The sequence below is a fragment of the Ostrea edulis genome, chromosome 9, assembly GCF_947568905.1.
Source record: "Ostrea edulis chromosome 9, xbOstEdul1.1, whole genome shotgun sequence".
Classification (NCBI taxonomy): Eukaryota; Metazoa; Mollusca; class Bivalvia; order Ostreida; family Ostreidae; genus Ostrea; species Ostrea edulis.
Window position 1 is genome coordinate 31,452,282 of NC_079172.1, and position 21,172 is coordinate 31,473,453.

Below are 21,172 nucleotides of genomic sequence, written 5' to 3' on the forward strand. Positions count from 1 at the left end.
GACTAAGATGCCCAAGTGAGCAACTGCCAGGCTTAGGGTCGTGCCCTCGTGATCCTGCAAGAAAAAAAAATCACTATGTCAAATATCGGTAAAATAAAGAAATCTATGTGATATTCAGTAGCAGCAAATCATAGAAGTACTATATACACTAATATTTCTTATTAAACATCACATATCTGCGGCTTTAAAAACCCCACACACAGCTCAGACTCCACCCTCCGCTCCGACAATCTGCTTACCCTGGCTATACAAAGCTTCATTCCGTATGTTTCCACTTTTCTAGCTGTGTCTAGAAGTCCCGCCTCCGCCTCTGCAGGACTTTCTCCTCTGTAAGAATACATACAGATTGCAATTCACTTACACAGCAGGATCTCGTACAAAAAGGATTTCAAGTAACGACACGTACTACAAACTTTCTTCATAAATGATGAAAATGGACACTCAATTATTGTTTATGATTGACTGATTGTATATTGTTTAACATCCCACTTGAAAATGTTTCACTCATATGGAGACGTCACCACTGCCTGTGACGGGCAGCAAAATTTAGGCCAATGCTTGGCGCTTATGGCCTTTGAGCAGGGAGGGATCTTTATCGTGCCACATCTGCTGTGACACGGGGACCTTGGTTTTTGCAGTCTCATCAGAAGGACCGCCCCATTTATTCACCTCTTACGACAAGCAAGGGATACTGAGGACCTATTCTAACCCGGATCCCCATGGGTAAATTATTGTTTATAGAAGTAAAATAAAACCATTTCATCCATGGAATCTTACTTTTGCCTTCCTTGTCACAATTATGTCTAATACAGTGGGTTTTCATTGTATATGGGGAAGGGATACATATCCCAACTTTTGTACATCATAAGAAATGTACATGTTCCTTAAAATGTAGGAATTTGATATTTGTGTTAATCATAGCCAGAATATGCATAGAAATATATATCCACCCATGAATCAATTTTTTGTGAATTGCAAGTGTCCTTAATAGGTTTATAATGTCGAGATACTGAACTGTTCAGTTTTGTCTTAGGTAAACTGCCCCAACAATGTGTGCAGAAAAAGTGATATCTCAACTACTCCCATCTCAGATGAGCCCCAATAATGTGTGCAGAAACAGTGATGTCTCAACTACTCCCATCTCAGATGAGCCAAGACTATGTCTGTGGCTCTTCTCATAAAAAAAATCTTACGATTAAGACGATAATTTAAATATACTAAGTCTTATATAACTTTTCATGCATATATTTCTGAATAAGTAAAACTAGTATATACACAGGTGAGAGATAATTTTTCTTATCTTAGTTATAAGATTTTTTTTTGAAAATGGCCATTAAACTTCAGCTTAGTACTTGGGGCTGGGAAAATAACGAGGCTTATCCCAGTGTGTAAAGACATGTTAAATTACAAAGGTTACATAGTTTTAGCACAAACATAAAAGTTGAAACATATATTTATCTGCAGTATACAAGTCAGTTCAACCCAATTTTTTTTCTGTAACTGAACACTGTCATGTAATTCATTCTTAAATTCAGAAAATGAGTGTTTCATCACAAAACCCTGCTACAGAAGAAAATCACCAATAATGACCAATCAATGAAGGTCATATATTTACTACCATATCTGCTGTTTTTATGCTCACATCAATCAAACTAATTGTTTCCTAGACAAATAGCTTCCCAATAAACTGAGTATTAATGAATTTTTTACTTTCATTTTGTAAGGAAATGAATCTCTCCATTAGCCATTAGCAGCAGTTTGCTATTTACAATGATTTCACTGTTGGCATAAAACTGCAAGAACTCTCCTGCTCGGTGTAAATTTACAGGTTCTATTCCAAATTTACTCAAAGCAGCTACAAACCCAAAGTTGTTGATTGATACATGATCCTATACGACTAAGGTAGTTCCTTTCTGGTTTCAATGGAGCAATATTCATGTCCAAACAATTAATACAATATCTAACATAGTCCTATGTATCTTTTACAGAGATTTGTATGAGATTCAAGTATTTTAACTAAAATTTTGATCCCATATTGTGGTCCAATCCTACCCCTGGGGGCCATGATTTGAACAAACATAAATCTGCACTATGATGGAAGCTTTCATGTAAATTTCTACTTTCCTGGCCCAGTGGTTGTTGAGAAGAAGATTTTTAAAGATTTTCCCTATGTATTTGCATGTAAAACTTTGATCCCCTATTGTGGCTCCAACCTACTCCCAGGGCCCATGATTTGAACAAACTTGAATCTGCATTGTGTCAGGAAGCTTTCATGTAAATTTCAGCTACTCTGGCCCAGTGGTTCTTGAGAAGATTTTTAAATGACCCAGCCCACCCTATTTTTGCATTTTTGTGATTATCTCCCCTTTGAAAGGGGCATGACCCTTCATTTGAACAAATTTGAAAGTCCTTCACCCAAGGATGCTTTGTGCCAAGTTTGGTTGAAATTGACCCAGTGGTTCTGGAGAAGAAGATGAAAATGTGAAAAGTTTACAACAAGGACACCGACGACAGACAACGGACAAATTTTGATCAGAAAAGCTCACTAAAGCTCAGGTGAGCTAAAAACCCTATGTATATGGTCAACAAAACATAGAATTCACTTTGGTCAGCCTTCTCCATACACAATAATAAAATACTCGATGACAGAGACACATATGATCAAATCTTTTGCCGATCATGCAAATTGCAGAAAATCAATACCCAAACACTACAATTTCATTACAGATCTATTCAAACCCATTAATTGATATACCACGAAATAACAAATTCCACAACTGGCCAGAAATACTGTTGAGGTTTACAATAAATTCAAACCTACATGTGTTGTTTGTGGTACTCTGCAACTTTCTTCAGCATTTCCTCTGTCTGGTTGGGAACTAGGGAGCCCAGAACCATCAGATACTTGTAATCTCTATACTCCTCAATGATGAAATCGCCAATCTCCGCTGTGAAAAAAATAGAAAAGAAAATGCATCTATTACAACCAGATCTTCCTCTGTTGATGAAATCTCCAATATAAAGAAAGAACAATATTCCGTAGCACTTTCCACCAGGGACAATCTCACCTTGAGCTATGTATGAAGCTATCAGTGCTGCGGTATTTTCACTGCATATCATGGACCCGCTGGCCAGATCCTTTTTAATCTGGAGACTGTACAAGTACCTGCAATCATATAACCCGTCAACTCACTAAATCACAAAGTACGATACTGTAAATTACATTTCATTCAAAAGAATTTATTTATTCAGACATAATTTTGCGAGACTAGTTATTTGCGAAAATTTAATTCTCACAAATAAATTCTTTTAAAAATATACAAGAATTCAGCAATAAATAATAATTTGCGGAAGTTAGGTCTCATGAATAAATAAATCCTCGTATCCTCGCGAAAATAAAATCTCACGAAATAAAAGTGATCTACAGTGTATTGTGTAATATGTAATCGTTCCACGTCATGTCCTCTTTGAAATAAAACCCAGCATCATTTCATAGTGTTATTTTCCACTAAAGATAGTCAGAACATCAGCAAACTCGTAATCGACTGTTATGGTAGTTAGTGTCTTTGATGAGAAATGGCCTGACCTTGTGAACTCTTCCAGCATCCCGGGGTCTGGTGTGTAGAATTTGACCAAGAACTCGAGTGGAGAATCCGGGGAGGGAAGCTGCTTCAGAATGGATTTATCATTGTCCAACCAGCACTGAAATCGAGCAACTCATATTAACACGATACTTCTCAAATCAGTGACAAATTTCATACACTATGCATTTAAACCTCAAAGTAAAATGTTGAAGAGTTACACGACAAACTATAAAAAATTTGCTCTTGCCCAGAAAAGGCAAATCATTCATACAGGTTTAAAATTACAGTGGAACCCCGTTATTACGTTCCCCCTTTAATACGTTAGTCCGCATATTACGTTGAAATTTCAAAGCACAAAACCATTTCTTAACAAACCTATATAAAATAGACCTCGTTATTACGTTGCCCTAAGATGCCGGGACTCGGTATTACGTTGTAAAAATTCCGACAAAAACGTAATAAACCCCTAATTATTCAATAATGATTCTCGAAATAATAAGTCATTCACACCTTGACTGTCTGAGGCAGTCACCACGTAAATTTCCTGGTCTGTTTGGGGATTAGAGACGCTTGACTGATCACGCTTCGATAGATCTAGCGACATCAATACAGGTGAATACCCTGTATAGAAGCCAGTGATAAACAATTAAATAATGTTTATTTAGACATTGTACTCTATGAAATTTACTTCATTTTTCATATTTTGATAATCGAAGAAATAATTTCTCAACCACCTGAGTGTTCAGCATAGTGTGATTACCTTCGCTATTAAAACTCTATTTATGGACAGCTTTGGTACCGAACATGAAAGACAAGATTTATCGTAGCATTGTTAAAATCGCTTGGGTAACTGCTTGGACATAGGTGACGAAAGGTGGTCAATTAAAAAATTGACCGTTGTTTGGACAAGCAGCTTGGGTGTTCGTAAATCTCGTCCATACATACACCAATCAAACTGTCCTGTGTTATCGGCCGATTCTCGCACAGCATTTACCTCAGTGAATATTGTAAAATCCCTTGATGCGCACGTGATTTTAGTGCCATCATTTAGCGTTATAAATGAAATCTTCGTGCATCATTATATTTTTTTTTATGTGGATTGCGCTTAAATTGTTCTCCGTGTTTATCGTTGGTGAGAAAAGTGTGTAAGTGTTGGGTATCGTGTGCGTTTTGTGTCTATAGTTTTGTTGTTTTGGGGTGGGATTTTTTTTTTTATTGTGTTGTGTATTGTGTAATTAGAGAACTTAATGAAACGATGTTTTGTTATTTTTTTAATACGAATGTTGAATACGAACCGGAACGAGTTATTGATAGAAATTTACATGAACGCATTGTTTTAAAGTTGAACAAAATGGCGGTCCAAACGAATGCAGAAAAAACGTTTATCAAAACATCCTATGTATCCTACACCAGAAATAAAGAAAAGGGATAAGAACATGAAGAATTACGGACATTAAAGATAAGATGTAAATAAAACAAAGTATAATAGTCTTTTAAACAAAGAAACAGTAAAGATATATTCACACACCCCTTCACGGAGTACCAACGGACGATATACAATTTCCAAATGATATTTTTAACGGATTTCACTGGGAACGTTTATTACGTTGCCCCCGGTATTACGTTATTTTATCGTGACAAAATGGAAAACGTAATAACGGGGTTCCACTGTATTAGTCTTTTATGTGGCATCATATTTTCATTCTTTTTGTGGAATAGGTATACCCAGTGATGTACCCCCACCTCAAGAAAGTGCACTAGGATAAAGAATATTAACAAACAGCTCTTCAATCATGACATTAAGTCTCCGATGGGCAAGCTTACATTTCTTGAACCCTGAAAATCTGACCCCGCAAAAATAAGCAATTCTACTGTGTCTAAGCTTCATGATAGAAAAGATATCCACACAAGAATTTGTTACAATATTGCCATAAAGGTTTACCCGGAGACGATGAGAATCTTCATACTGCAACCCAAAGTAGTCACACTCCACCAGCTGCAGGTGGTGAATAGCCGCCTCCCACAGGGACCGCCCAATGTCCTTGACCTGTTTAAAAGAAATTCAAAGTCACATCCACAAAAATATCTACGTAGATACATAGAGCCAAAGGGGAAACAAACAAAACTGAGTATCAGTGACATATCTGCAATAGATCAGCACTCTTCAGACTTAAGAAATGAAACTTATAATTCTTTATTTGATGTATGTATCAAACGAAAAATTGGACGGAAAATTTCAGCATAGCACATTAATGAAAAAGTTTTCCATCCAATTTTTCGTTTGATACATGCATTAAATAAAGAATCATAAGTTAATTTCTTATCATTTTAATGATGTTTTTAAAATAGAAAAACAAATAGTTTCTCTCATCAAAAAGCTTGAATATCAAGGTTTTTGAAATGGTGCATAGGAATACCCATACGTAACAATGAAAACAACAACAAAACTAGCTGTGCGTTCAGGTTATGTAGAGTTACCGTGCAGAATTAAATGGATTATATGCCAAATTAAAGGTGCAATGGTTAAAAACTGAATTAGATATAAACAGAACAAGTGGTGACTGGATGTATGCTGCATTGTGTTGGAGGAGACGTTGAACACTGGTTGTGTCGTAGGAACGGTGGAATGCAACTCGGCTCCATTTCAATATCAAGTAAAAAGCTCAACACCTCTTCATCTAAATTGCCCTCATTGACTGAGCCCCATATAACGCAGTTCAATTTCATTAATATCTCCTAGATCAAAAGTCGCTACTTGCTCCATCATGTTATCGAACTCGTAAAGAAGACGATACATACAGGGAACTCGTGTTTACAATCTTTCTACTTCTACAAGTAAGTGTTCTACATCATCATTAGACTATTCTGCAATGCCATCACTAAGCCTATGTGTGTTGTTTCTTTAAATTAATTTGTATTTTATTTATATCTTTGGTTGTGTTTATTTTTGGTAGCATCAAACGAATGCCTGTGTGGAAATTCACGTTCTATTAATATTGCTAAAATACGCCGGTTTCGAGATACAACCGAGTTATTTCCCTTTGGAGAACTCTCGTACATAGGGAGGCGGGAAACAATTTGTTTACACGCGGGAGTGGGACTAATATTCATCACTGTGTAAGTGAATGTACTCAGTAAGTTTCTCATACACTGTTAGATTACCCGAATTCGACTGATACACAAACTGAGTAAGTTAAACATGTAAGTATTTAGGGAGTAATTAAATACATAGAATCTTATATCACGTTATTTCGTTGGTCATAAGTACCATATCTAAGATATTACTTGCAAATACGACATTGTTTTTATGTTTCCACTCTAGTAAAACATTTCTTTCGGTAGTATTTTGTATTTCCCACATTTACATATCAAAAGAAAAGCCGCTTAAATTAATGCATTTCTTCATCTAGCTCCTTTTTGACTGTAGGTCCACTCTGTCCCACTAAGTCATTCAAAGTTCCACTAAATGCACCTCCTACCAGTGATTTTTTTTGTTTTTCAAACTACCACCCCTCCTTTTGAATTGGGAAAAATTAGAGACATTTTCCTCAAATTGGGAAAAATCATTCAAAGTAAATTAAAATGGTAAAGATGCATAAGATAATCAAATAAAAAAAAATTTGTTTGAGGGTTATTTCAGATCTGATTTAAAATCATAAAATAAATCATTATTTAACATTAAATATGTATTGGAAGTCACACCTTGTATATATATTATTTGCAACGAAATGGTCAATAATTCGACCATGACTACCGGTATCTGTTAAAAGATTAAATGTGCTGCACATATGTTGCAAGAATTAATGATGAATGCCAAATTCATTTCCGCATTGTGCAGGTATATTTCTGTTATTCTCCATCCTCTTTCCCATGGTAATAAAACATGATGTGATATATTTATTGTGTAAAAAATAAATCCCCTGGTCCCTGTTGTCTGTTAATATTAATCCACAAGATGTTACGAGGAGTGTATAGATTCCTCCGATGGCCTTTTGTGTAACTTCATTTTCTCTGCATCAGTTGAAAATATTTTGTCTCACAGTTGGGAAGAAAATTGTACACAGCTTGCAGGCAAAAGGACCAGATTTAGAATATCAAATTTGGCTGTAAATGTTGTGACAGCTTCGAAAATAATTTCACAGACATCATAAAATTATTCCTGTGATGTTATCATTCAGAGTACAGAGTTGTATACTAAGCGCTGTTGTCATGGTGATCATTTTGGAGATGCTGGTTTTCTACAGACATGTAGGATACAGGACTAATCAGATTGAGAAGCACTGGAGCATCTTGGAAAGTATCCGAGGAGCAGCAGAGAGACTAGAACTAGCAGGAGAAGTGAGTACCAGCTCTACGGGTTTTCTGAAGTCAGTGTTAACAGTCAAGGCTACACACAACAGGTAGGACAGGCAGCAGTTCAGACACACATAACAAAACACGCGATTTATAACGCAACAAAGTAAACCTAGGAACTTGAATGACCTTGACCTTGTATAAAACTTGTTTTTGTTCTTCTGTTTGTCTGTGCAAAACTTTCCTTGTGTCATGACCTTTCATTTAGTACCAAAGTTTGTTACCTTGGAGTTTAACCTACTTAGTAGAAAAGTTAAACAAGGCAACATCTCCTAAACTGTTAAGGTAGAGCTTTTATATTTTGTATATGGATCCTTTATTACAAGAGCTACTTTGACCTTGACCTACATGAACACTTTCTAAATGCTTGTATCTTTGTCCTGAAATGATTTTTTTGTTTTTCTTTATCTAATCTTTAACCATCACATTCATGATTTCCAACATATGCCACACAATGAACAGGTATACGCAAGACGTGCAGCCACCATTTTGATTCCGCCTGCTTTCTTTCAACACTTAGTAGAAATATAGTGCACTTAAAACACAGTCCCGATTGTGCTCTAACACTGCAATTATCCCCCTTATTGACCAAAACAAGTTCCGGACATTTCAAACAGATGAAATATCCACCTTACTGACTAAAACATGTTCCAGGCATTTCATACAGATGAAATATCCACCTTAACAAATAAAACATATGTTCCAGGCATTTCAAATGGATAAAATATCCACCTTACTGATTAAAACATGTTTCGTACATTTCAAACAGATTAAATATCCACCTAGTCCTTATTGACTAAAACATGTTCCTGACATTTTTAACAGATGAAATATACACCTTACTGACTAAAACATGTTCCGGACATTTCAAACAGATCTATGAAATATCCCCCTTACCGACTAAAACATGTTCCAGACATTTCAAACAGATGAAATATCCACTTTACAAACTAAAACATGTTCCAGGCATTTCAAACAGATGAAATATCCCCCTTACCGACTAAAACATGTTCCAGACATTTCAAACGGATGAAATATCCACCTTACAAACTAAAACATGTTCCAGGCATTTCAAATGGATGAAATATCTACCTTACAAACTAAAACATGTTCCAGACATTTCAAACGGATGAAATATCCACCTTACAAACTAAAATATGTTCCAGACATTTCAAACAGATGAAATATCCACCTAGTCCTTATTGACCAAAACATGTTCCAGACATTTGAAACAGAAGAAATATATCCACCTAACAAACTAAAACATGTTTCAGACATTTCAAAAAATACTTCCTTGGTAAATCCAAATATTTTGACTTTTTTCAGAGAAAACATCACATTTGATGCACGGAGTTGTTCAATATCTGCCTCTGTTGGTGGCACGGACATCCAAACACCCTTCAAAATCTACATATACAATCTTCCCAACAAATTCAACACAGACGTCCAAACTCGTCTGATGGCACGACATCCAGAGTGCTACTCTTTTGAATACTGTGGAAGTGGAGCAAGGCTTTTCGACATTGGAGATGGTGTAACTGTTTATGACAGCCACCAGTTTTCTCTAGAAGTCCTCATACACCATTTGTTGGCGTTAAGTCCTTATCGAACACTGGATCCTAACAAGGCAGACTATTTCTACATCCCCGCCTACATCGGCTTACAGTGCCTACTTCACAACGTCACGGCCACAAGATCACTCATTGAGGAACTGTTCACTTACTTAAACTCCACACCATACTTCATCAATGGTAAACCCCAGTTTTCTTCTCTGGGAAAAATAGAGCATGAAATGAGATCCAAAGGAAGCTGTCCTTATCTCCTACATCCCAATACCGTGAACATTACCTTCCTATCCATTGAGAGGGCGTTACACAGAAGTGCCTTGGGACAACGGGTGATTTCCGTACCCTATCCCAGTTATATTCACCTGACGAGAAAAAACAGTTCTATACAAAACCTTCTGGCTGCCTCCCAGCGAAAGATATTCATTCTATTGGCAGCCAGCACTAGGAGATCCATAAGGTATCGTAACATCATCATGGACCAGTTCACAGAAAAGACCACATTGTCTTACGAACAGTACACGAGGCATAAACAGAACAGTACTACACCCATGGTCATGCTAATTACCAGGGAATGTGCACAGAAACCTAGATACTACACAGTGCCTTGGATGCTCCATTCCGTCTTCTGTCTCCAGCCTCCTGGGGATTCTCCTACAAGGAAATCTTTTTACGACTCCCTCCTGAGTGGATGCATCCCAGTTCTTTTTCCCTACCCTAATCATCCATCTGCCTGGGCATTCCAAAATCACTTCAACTTCTCAAAATTTACTGTTACCATTCCATACAATTATATGCACTCCAAGACTAGCAGAGTCTACGATTTTCTGTCCAACATTTCTCCTGTACATGTAGATACTCTACAAAAAGAAGTCTGGAGAGTAGCACCCTGGTACCAGTACGGCATTCCTGATGGAGCCCAAAGTGACCAACAAGACGCTATGACAATGATACACAAAGACCTTGTTAGTGCCTTTTCCAGACAGTAAAACACTGCTGAGGGAGTCCTCAGTGCTATATTGGAAACGTAGTTTGGCCAAAACTCATTTTCCTTCACAAAGATGGCCGCATTATGCCGCAAGCATGTTAACTTTTCACATGTGCTGCGTAAAGGGCCACGTGACCAGCACTACTTCGCTGCTTGATTATGACCTTGCAGTGACCACAGTCTTAGAGTTTGAAGGTCATGAACTATCGAACAGTTTAACAATCCAAATCAATTAAAACGCAGACCTTGAACATTGTTACGTTCTTTAATGTATTCTGTGGAATCCTTAAATTTTGCGGGGACTCAATTGTCATGGATTAAAACCTGCATCCCACGAATTTCAAACTACAACAAAACACAAAATTTATACAATTTTTCAAAGAACACTACAGAAACCACATTCACATCCCAACAAAACAGCAAAATCTACGAAAACGGGCCCCACAAATTTCAATGATTTCACAGTAATCCAATAGTCTTTCCATCGAAATAATACTCCACATCACCAAATCAGCTCCCTGACCCTGCGGCTGTATTTGATCTTGCCCGATGCCTTTATTTCTCCTGCGGTGAATGACTTCCTGTCTTGCATGATAAATGACCATTATTCTTTGAACTATACATAACTTGATACCTCAAAGCATTGCATGCTGTGAAGATGACATCGTTATTCTCGTAATGTGAGATTTCGGTGATTAAAAATAACTATTGATTGAGGAAACGGATCTATTGATATTTAAGGAGAAAAGAAATGCAATTGTTTAGATTACAGATAATTCAAAAATGCATGTAAATTAAAGTTCCTGTTATCAAACACACTATGTACAACTGTACACTCTTGAGTGCAAAATAACTATTGTGTTAATCGGTTTTAATTCGTAATAATTATTTAAGTTTTTTCCAGTGGTTGTATTTCAAAGGTATGCCAGAGACTGATTCAGACGAGACACAATGCATATCGTTTTCAACTGTTGTGCCCCCCCTCCCCCCCCCCCAAATATAATGTAACATAATGTAACTGTTTTCATTAACGACGGCTGGAATTTACTTTTCGTGGAAGTTGTCAAGCGTGTCATCATCACTTAGCTGCTATCCCATTTCTCATCTTCTTCCTCTCATCACTTAAAAGTTGTAATTTTAATATTCGAATTCACCAAGCTAATTTAATAATGGCAACCAAAATAAATGGTAACTAACAAAACTAAAAATTAAAACCAGAACAACAGATTTTTTTTCCTGGGTATAAAGTTACAATGGGGAAAAAATCAACTCATTTAGGCTATTGTATGTAACCACATTTTGCATTTACATTTAGATATTCCAACATTTTGTGTGTTTTGTGTAATGAATTTCGAACCTTGGAGTCTATATGTCCCAACGAATCATAAACAAAATTCCTTGGTGATAGTTTTTTTTTCCATGAGCCTTTTACAATGACATTCTGCCACATCAATCAATCCCCCTACTACAAAACCGATACAGTAAAATTTCAATTTCATGCCAAAGCTTTAAAGGTCAACTGAAAATGTACAAAGGGAAGTCACTCTGATTTTGATAATAAAGCCAGTCTGCCTGAAATGTTTGCAGGACTGTCTATATAAAGCTTCTAATGATACAACTGGACATCCCTTTTGAAGATCTCATTCAAGTAAGAAATAATTTGTTTTAGATAATCGGTAATGTTAAAGCAAATCAACATGCAAATATATCAAAGTCACACAGACAATGTAACTTGAAGAAATGTCCCAGTTACAAGATTTATTTTCTGTCTTGAGGAAAATTGAAGAAATCAAGTTATTTATGACAATCTGCTGCCAATACCCTATCCTAGTCAAGGCCTGCAGTCTATATACACTCCAAAAATAAATAATAGCAGTATGTGCAGATATACAAAAAATTACATAATGAAGACACAATTTTTTTAAATGTGAAACACGTACTATGTCCAGGGTTAAAAGTAGATCAACCTTCAAGGTCAAAGTAACATGACCAAAAACTTTGGTGCCCAGAGAAAGATCTTCTCACAAGGAATGTACAGATGAAATATGACAACCCTATCACTCAAAATTCAAGATATGAGCAAGGTTAAAATCCAAGTAAAGTTTTGAAATTTGGGTCATACTTCAAGGTCATTATGCCAAAGATCATGGCATCAAATAATAGCTCTTGTCATATGGGATCAATATAAAATATATAACTTGATCAAGCTTATTTTTAAGAAAAACAAATGTCTCCCCAGCTCCCAAAATTGGAAGTGCATCAAATGAAACATCCTCCCCTTAAAGTACTGCATGGCAAGGAGGAGAAAGCATGGGCATGAACATAGACATTATGAACTCCGATAAGCCATACAGGAGGAGAAGTGTTCACAAACTATTTTACACCCTCCATTCCTTAGATCCACTATAACTTTAAGGATAAAATTTAATGGATCATCCTGTCCCTACAATATGCACATATACAAATGGCATTGAAGCATTGTACAAATTCTCAAATCTATCAGATAGCCATATATAAGAAATGTGAACTAATTCACAAGCTAATTTTAACATCCTCCATCCCTCTTAGATCCACAATAACTTTTAGCATTGTACAAAGAAATAAGCAATAAAGGAGAAATGTTCACAAGCTATTTTACATCCCCACCCCTCTTAGATCCACTATAACTTTTAGGAAAATAATTGGATCCTCCTGTTCTGACAATATGCACATCTACAAATGGCAATGAAGCATCATACAAAGTTTCAAGTCTATCCGATAAGCCATATAGGAAGAGAAGCGTTCATAAGATTTTGTGACAGATGGACAGAAAGTACAAAAACAAATTGTCTGCCCCTGGAAGAGGGGAGACATAATTACTACCTTAAACAATTTAGGAGATGTTGCCTAGTATAGCATTTCTTCAAAGTAAGTTTAACTCCAAGGTCAAGGTCACAAGGTCAAAAATTTTGGCATAAAAAAAGAAAGGCATTGTCACAAGGAATGTATATATGAAATATGAGAGCCTTATCACTCACCATTTAAAAATCATGAGCAAGGTTAAATTTTTGGATGGACAGACAAACAGAAGGACAAAACCAAATAAGCCCTCAGATCTTTTATACAGGGGCATAAAACCCAGACATTCACATTTTCATTGGTGTTTATAAACAGTTTTTGTATACTGTAGGTTTCGTACTTTAAATATTTTTTTCTTTCACATGTGATGTACAAAGACCAACACTTAAACACTTTGTAATATATGCCAAAAAGAAAACTAAAGTCCAACACTTCAACACTTTGTAATAAGCCAAAAACAAAACTGACTCCATTTATTTTTCACGACAGCTTCAGTCTGTGATGACAGGTTCAGTCTCTGACGACTGCTAGGCAGAGCTTTGCACTCATGAGTAGGACACAGTCAGTATGGACAACAATGTCAGGTTCAGTCTCTGACGACTGCTAGGCAGAGCTTTGCACTCATGAGTAGGAGACAGTCAGTATGGACAACAATGTCAGGTTGTCTCTGACGACTGCTAGGCAGAGCTTTGCACTCATGAGTAGGAGACAGTCAGTAATCTATCCAAATCTTGTATCCACAATCAAAATACTTCACCAAGAAGTCTCAAAGAAATGTTAAATGGATCTTCTAGATATTGACCCCTGATCAAGATAGACCTCACGGTGAATGTGACCAGCCAACATGGGATGCTTGCTCTTCCTGAGCACCTGATCCCGCCTCTGGTGTGTCCAGGGGCCCATGTTTACCCAGTTCTTTCATTTGTATTCTTTGTGGGATTTATGAGATTGATTATTGTTCGATGTCTTCACTTTTTTCACTTCTAAGATCTATGGTTACTAGATACATGTACATCACATGTAACAAAATGAGGATAAAGTGTAAAGTCTATCAAGGTTTTCCTCATCTAAATGTATTCGTGATAATTCAGTAATTATAATAATAATCTAGAGATTTAATCAACAATATGTCCGTAATCTTTGACTCGGGGCTCTTACTCTGTAGTAAAATTCCAGATGAAGGAGAATCCGGATTAGATGATATTCTAAACAAGCAAGCAAGCAAGCAATATAAATTTGACCTTTAATAGCTTGACAGATCACATTAGTAACAATTTAGAAGTTGATATAATCCTGCTGCAGCAGCCTGGATTGTCCCAATAGACACGTATAATAATTATCTCTCTTTATTCTTTGTTATTTCTTCCTTTTTTAATCATTTTTATCAAAAGAACCAGAAGACTGGATCAGTCAGGATGGGCCCCTGCAGAGGGCTTAATTCATATATCACATGTACAAGTACTAATGACACCGAATTCAAAACAGAGAAGTGATGATGAAACTTATTGAGGTCGTATCGGTTTCACATCTTTGACCCGATTAGATGTTGTGTATTGCTGTTTAATGTAGACCTATTGTATGGTTTTTCTGCGATCCTACTTATTGTTTTTACACTTCGTGTTTTGCTAATACAACAATATAATTGATATTAACTGATACTTCTATTTCACTAGATCGATCATAAAATATGTTACAAAACAAATTCATAAACGACAGAAGGATATTTGACATTAAGCGAAACAGCAATCGTTTACAGGTGTAAACAAACATGGCCATGCACACATAAGTTGACCCTCTTCTACATGTGTGTAGTTTTTCGGACTGTATTCAGTAGTGATGAAACGATTGTCGCCGACAATTAATTGTCGATCGTTTTTGACTCTTCGATTCCGATTATCGATTCTATTTTTCATAATCGATTGTTGCCTGTACACTAATTAATATCTAATCTGATAATGGCCGATTATCGATTATGAAATTTTTCCGATTTTTCAACCCTAGTATTCAGAGCATCCTTGCAAGTACAAGTTCAGCAGCTGGCTGAAATGTACGCTCCTTTCCCTTTTTAACCCTGGCTCTCTGCATGAAAAGGGAGAAGAGCTTATAACATTTCAGCCATGGCTTGCAAAGATGTATTCAGAACAGATCGGATAATTACATAGCATTGATATATAGCTCGTCAACATCAAACTAAATATTTGAAATAGCAGACCCTACAATATTACCTTTTTTGTCAGCAAAAAAATGTACTCAGTTTTAGAAGTTGCTATGACATCACAATGTGATTTAATTTGTAGCTGTATAGGGAAAAGATCAGACTGTATATCTCTTATCCGTTATAGAACAGAAATAAAGTTCTTGTTTTCTTGGATGTTGTAGTTACTGGGATTATCATTACAGCCCAAGTCTCTGAGATTATCATTATAGTCTGTCAAGTCTCCGAGATTATCATTATAGTCTGTCAAGTCTCTGAGATTATCATTATTGTCTGAGTCTCTGAGATTATCATTACAGTCTGAGTCTCTGAGATTATCATTACAGTCTGAGTCTCTGAGATTATCATTACAGTCTGAGTCTCTGAGATTATCATTATAGTCTGAGTCTCTGAGATTACATTCCGAGTTTCTGAGATATCTAACTGTATCACGCTCCAGACTTCTGATACTGGGACTATAAACCAGGAGCTCAGAATCAGAAAGAAAAATCACTGGTCTTTAAGGTGAAGCCTTAGATTTTGTTATGAGTCTCTACCATAATCAACTTCAATATGTTTTTTTCTTGAAGTAGGGACAGTAAAATTATTGCAGATCTATGGGACAAACAAATTTCACCCACTCACTTGCCAGAGGAAAACATGTTGTACCAAAAACTAAATCTGATAGCCCCTGAAAGGTGATGAATCAATAGTCATATCTTAATCAAAGATCTGATATGGACCAAAGTCAATTAATCAACACATTTTGTAAGATACAGTCAAACCTTGTTATCTCAAACTCGATGGGACCAAGAAAAAAATGAGATATCCGAGGATTTGAGATATCGAGGGTAAAATACTTCATAAGTGGTTGAGACTTCTGAATCACTTTAACATATCCATGGTATTCGAGATATCAGTGTTCAATATACTGAAGTTTAACTGAATTTCCATTGTATCAAAATGTAGAAATAATCCTAATATTAGAGGAGGATTTTATCGACGATCTAGTCTTCAGAAAAAATTAAATTAAATTTCCCATTAGAAATTATCAGCCTATCGTAGAGACCCAAATACCCCTCAGAGCTCTGCACCGAGTTAATATCCTTGATAAAGAACACTTTTAAAAAGATTTCAAGCATTTTCACTACATGAGCGAGTGAGCCCCGTGCTAGCCCTGAAGCCCCTAACCATAAATTCCACCTAGTAGGTAGAGGCCTCATCATTAATCTGCACCACTCAGTTTCACTATTTGAATTCTGAGAGTGAAGAAGATTTTAAAAAGAAAAATGGCACTTTTGCAATAAAAACAAGTCCCACCAAATCACATGAACTCCTGAACCTGGGTCACGAATTTCACAATTTTGGTAGCGGTGTCCATGCTAGTCATGACTACAAACTAAATGTGGGACAATCCATCAGTGCACCAATGCATCGTGACATTCATCTTGACAATATATGGATCGATACACATGTCTATTAAATGACAATACCGTCAGTGTTTTCCAAAAATATCCGAATGTCACAAGTGGGGTATTTTAGTCCACCTAGCAGAAAATGAAAGTAGAAAAAAAACATGGCGGACTACATAACATTAACAAAATCGGCTTGAAGCAAGACAGGGGTATGGGAGAGGCTTGGCTCGCCAGTTTACGAAAGGGAAAACGATGTAAGAAACATCAAATATGTAAAGTTTTTGCAGCATTGTGATATTCATTTTATTCTAATCAAGGAACTAGCTGAACCGAGTGATATTTTTTCTCTGTTTTGATCTGAACTGAATAAATTTGAAATCGTTTTTTCTAGTTTTTATTGATATACAAAGTATCGAGATATGTATCGTATCGTGTGCCAAGTATCGTGATATGTATGGGATCAGCTAGAAAGGGTATCGTTCCACCCCTACTACAAACAGAAATTGTCAACTAGATGTCCAAAATTAAGGAGGACTTTTTAAAAGACTGCCTCATAGTTTCAGCTCCTCAGTCCCCAGGGAGACCGTAAAGGACCATAAAAAAAAAAAAATTAACATATTTTTGTTGTCTATAACGTGCTAAACACGAAATATGGTAAAAATTGGCCTTGTAGTATTGGGTAACTGAAAATGTTTAAATGTGAACACACAACCAACAAAAAGATCATAATAAGGTCACCTGTGTAAGTTAGTGACCTAAAATTCTTAAGTCAAAACTCACCGGTACTTGAAAAACATGTACAGTATCATCCAAAAACTTGATCCTGATATTGACAATCTTGCCCTTTCTAGGGGGCCGCGGGGACAAGGGATCACTCATCCCCAGAGTATGGTCTCAGTCCACCTCAAACCACATGTCATATCAACTATACAGCATCTGAAAAACAAAGGTGGAAAAAATCAAAAACCTAGCAAAGATGAGTCTTAATGCTTTTAAAATCAAATAAGTGTGACAAACGTATACATTGAACAGCATAGTGGATTACTGTACAATTATTCTGACAGAAAATGTATCCACTCGTGTCTGTACGTAAGACACCGATGAACGACTTCTCCCTCTACAAATCTGATATTAATGTAACAAGTCACCACAGGATCTTTGTGAGAGTGTTAAAAAAAAACAACCAAACTCTGCAGTATTTGACATACTGTTAATAAGGAAGGAATGGCTGCGATAATAGATTCCTAGTTACATTATAGTCACCTCACTGCATACAGCAGACATGGTTTGAAAGTGATTCACCAATAAATAAACAAATTACCTGGGATTTGAATGCACTGTGCAGGACAGGTAATTCTTATCTTTTTTTCAGTTTATTTTTACAAGCATGCTCTCTCTCTCTCTCACACACACACATAACTGCAGTCTAGATGATGTTCGACAGAGTTCCCTTACTTAACAAACACCTATCATAAATGTGAGCTAGAAAACTAATTCTCCTTACAAAGTTCACTAGTGCAGTATACTGCATATGTGCAATATTATTCTAGCATGTCTGTTACCATATATACCCCCACCCCCTTCCAATAACTGATTATGAATTAACATCCCCTTTAGTCTTTCTGTGAATAGACAGACATAGAATGCATTTACAAATGATTTTGCAGTCTATTCCATGACATTTTTTTTTTACTCCTGATAAATATCAAACAATTAGATACTACCAGAGCTTAGATACTCTAGATACCAGAGCTTAGACACTCTCCCAGAGCTTTAAGATACTCTAGATAGTGAGAGATTAGACACTTCACCAGAGTTTAAACACTTTACCAGAGCTTAGACACTTCACCAGAGCTTAGACATTTCCCAGAGCTTAGAAACTCTCCCAGAGCTTTAAGATACTCTAGATACCAGAGCTTAGACACTCTACCAGAGCTTAGAAACTCGACCACAGTCAGACACTCTCCCAGAGCTTAGACATTCTACCAAAGCTTAGACATTTCCCAGAGCTTAGACACTCTACCAGAGCTTAAACACTTTACCAGAGCTTAGATACTTTACCAGAGCTTAGACACTCTACTAGAGCTTAGACACTCTATCAGAGCTTAGACACTTTTCCAGAGCTTAGACACTTTACCAGAGCTTAGACACTCTACCAGAGCTTAGACATTCTACCAAAGCTCAGACACTTTCCCAGAGCTTAGACACTCTACCAGAGTCAGACACTCTCCCAGAGCATAGACACTTTAGAAAGCAGAGCTCAGACACTACCAGAGCTTAGACACTAATCTAAGCGGATCAGACATCACAAAAATGTGGCCTCCTTAATGAACCTGAATTTGATTCATTGTGTGTATCTGTAATTTGATTCATTGTGTGGTGTCTGTAATTTGATTCATTGTGTGGTGTCTGAGTTTGATTAATTATTTGGTATCTGTAATTTGATTCATTGTGTGGTGTCTGTAATTTGATTCATTGTGTGGTGTCTGAGTTTGATTAATTATTTGGTATCTGTAATTTGATTCATTGTGTGGTGTCTGTAATTTGATTCATTGTGTGGTGTCTGAGTTTGATTAATTATTTGGTATCTGTAATTTGATTCATTGTGTGGTGTCTGTAATTTGATTCATTGTGTGGTGTCTGAGTTTGATTCATTGTTTGGTATCTGTAATTTGATTCATTGTGTGGTATCTGTTCTGTACACAACATGGATATATTGAATCCAAACAGGAAGTGACATATTCAGTATGCCACACAAAGTGTTACAGAGTGGGTAGCTGATAGCTAAGATAGTATACCTAATGATATATAGTGATGATACAGAGATAGCAAGTCACAATGGCAGAACTCTTACCATGAGCATATATCTTTATAGAAGAGGATAAACTGATTTCAAAATAGGCTAATTCTACACAGTGCAAGCACATTTCATCTGACCTCCATTAGCGGCTTTTGAAGAGGTCACTGTTCCCGTTTGGCTGGCACAGAGAGAGTGCCTGTTCTGGACACAGTTTCATTTCATTTCTTGCCCCTAGCTGTACTTTAACATGACTTACATACAGGCTGTGCCAAAAGCTACCATTCTTCCACCAGCAGGGTTTGGCTGTGGTATTGAACACCCAATTTCCAAGCCATATTAATTTGTTTTTTGTAGTATCTTTTTTTGTTCTTTTTTTTCTCTTCCTTTTTGTAAAATGTGTACATTCCATGCACCAGTAAAAGTCTGCCATTTTTGGAGGATTTCATTAGTCTGTCAACTGTAGAGATGTGATGGTATGTAATTACTGTCAATAATTATTGTCAATAAATCCTCACATCAAAGTCCAACCATCTTCCTCTAGAAACCGGCGCTTCATCAGAAGCCACCGGAGGGAATCCCGGTCTCCCCCTCCAAGTGTCACTGCCTGTCCAGAGAACAGTGGCACCGAAGCACAAATTAGATTGGAGCGTGAAAATATTGGAAATTTCTGTCACTTCCCCGAGATGAATAGCCATTTACTGGTGTGAATGAAAATATTGACATATCTATAACCTAGCCTTCCCTATTGTGAGCACAATGAACAAGTTAGCAAATAAGCAAACCCGATATTTCCCCCGCTTTACCTCGAGGCTCTAAACACAGCATGATAGGATGAATTAGAGAAAGAGTTAGACTGACATCATATTATTAAATACTGTTGATCCAACATCTTGAATATGGAAACAGACTTGACACAGAAAACTGGTATGATAATATTACATAGATTGATATTAAACATAACCCGAGCCCGCTCAGTTTGTAAGCTCAATTTCCATTGCCTTTATGTCTTTCAATCACATGACAAGTGTCCCTTGAAATATTAGCCGAGTGCTGCAGTGTCAGAAATGATATGAAATTTTAACATAAATGTTTATTGCTTTCAAGCATGACAATTTGGTCAACATGTGGACTTTGCTTTTTAGGCAATGATATTTTGGAGTATTTCATTTACCAAGGCTCACAAAGATAAATTCATTTCATTGTTACAGTTAACTGTCAGTTAATACCGGTGTGTCTCACTTTATCTCAAGTCCATCTCGCTATATCACGGGTACCCGAGTTATCATATGATACTCAATCCTGAAGATCAGAGACACGCCCATAATAACTAATAACACAACTTACAAAACCACTGCACCGACTTAAGCACAACACTGTAGGACCCTGACTCGACTTTCTTCTAAAAATTAATTTATCCAATACCCATTCATTTTGC

The 21,172-nt window shown here is 36.6% G+C and overlaps 2 protein-coding genes across 6 annotated transcripts in view; one reads left to right on the top strand and one right to left on the bottom strand.

The window, feature by feature from the left end:
- Positions 1-21,172, bottom strand: part of LOC125657718 (FERM, ARHGEF and pleckstrin domain-containing protein 2-like) — a 76,779-nt gene that overhangs the window by 42,517 nt on the left and 13,090 nt on the right. For 4 of the 5 annotated variants that reach the window (XM_048888456.2, XM_048888453.2, XM_056150178.1 and 1 more), the window contains exons 2-8: positions 17,718-17,873; positions 5,527-5,631; positions 3,587-3,702; positions 3,069-3,166; positions 2,822-2,948; positions 240-327; positions 1-54 (exon numbers count right to left, since the gene is read on the bottom strand). The exon at positions 1-54 is cut by the window's left edge and continues 117 nt beyond it. In XM_048888456.2, the coding sequence (XP_048744413.2) occupies positions 1-54; positions 240-327; positions 2,822-2,948; positions 3,069-3,166; positions 3,587-3,702; positions 5,527-5,631; positions 17,718-17,816 (687 nt within the window). In that variant the 5' untranslated portion in view covers positions 17,817-17,873. Of the gene's footprint in view, positions 55-239; positions 328-2,821; positions 2,949-3,068; positions 3,167-3,586; positions 3,703-5,526; positions 5,632-17,717; positions 17,874-17,987; positions 18,164-21,172 lie in introns of those variants that run through there. The other variant, XM_048888455.2, reaches the window with a different exon arrangement.
- On the top strand, positions 8,434-11,294 carry LOC125657720 (uncharacterized). Its single transcript, XM_048888457.2, has one exon. It carries the CDS (start codon positions 9,151-9,153, stop codon positions 10,489-10,491), a length of 1,341 nt encoding a protein of 446 aa, XP_048744414.2. The 5' UTR covers positions 8,434-9,150; the 3' UTR covers positions 10,492-11,294.

Coding starts and splice junctions, on each gene's coding strand:
- LOC125657720 (XM_048888457.2), top strand. CDS start 9,151: ATGTTCCAGACATTTGAAACAGAAGAAATATATCCACCTAACAAACTA.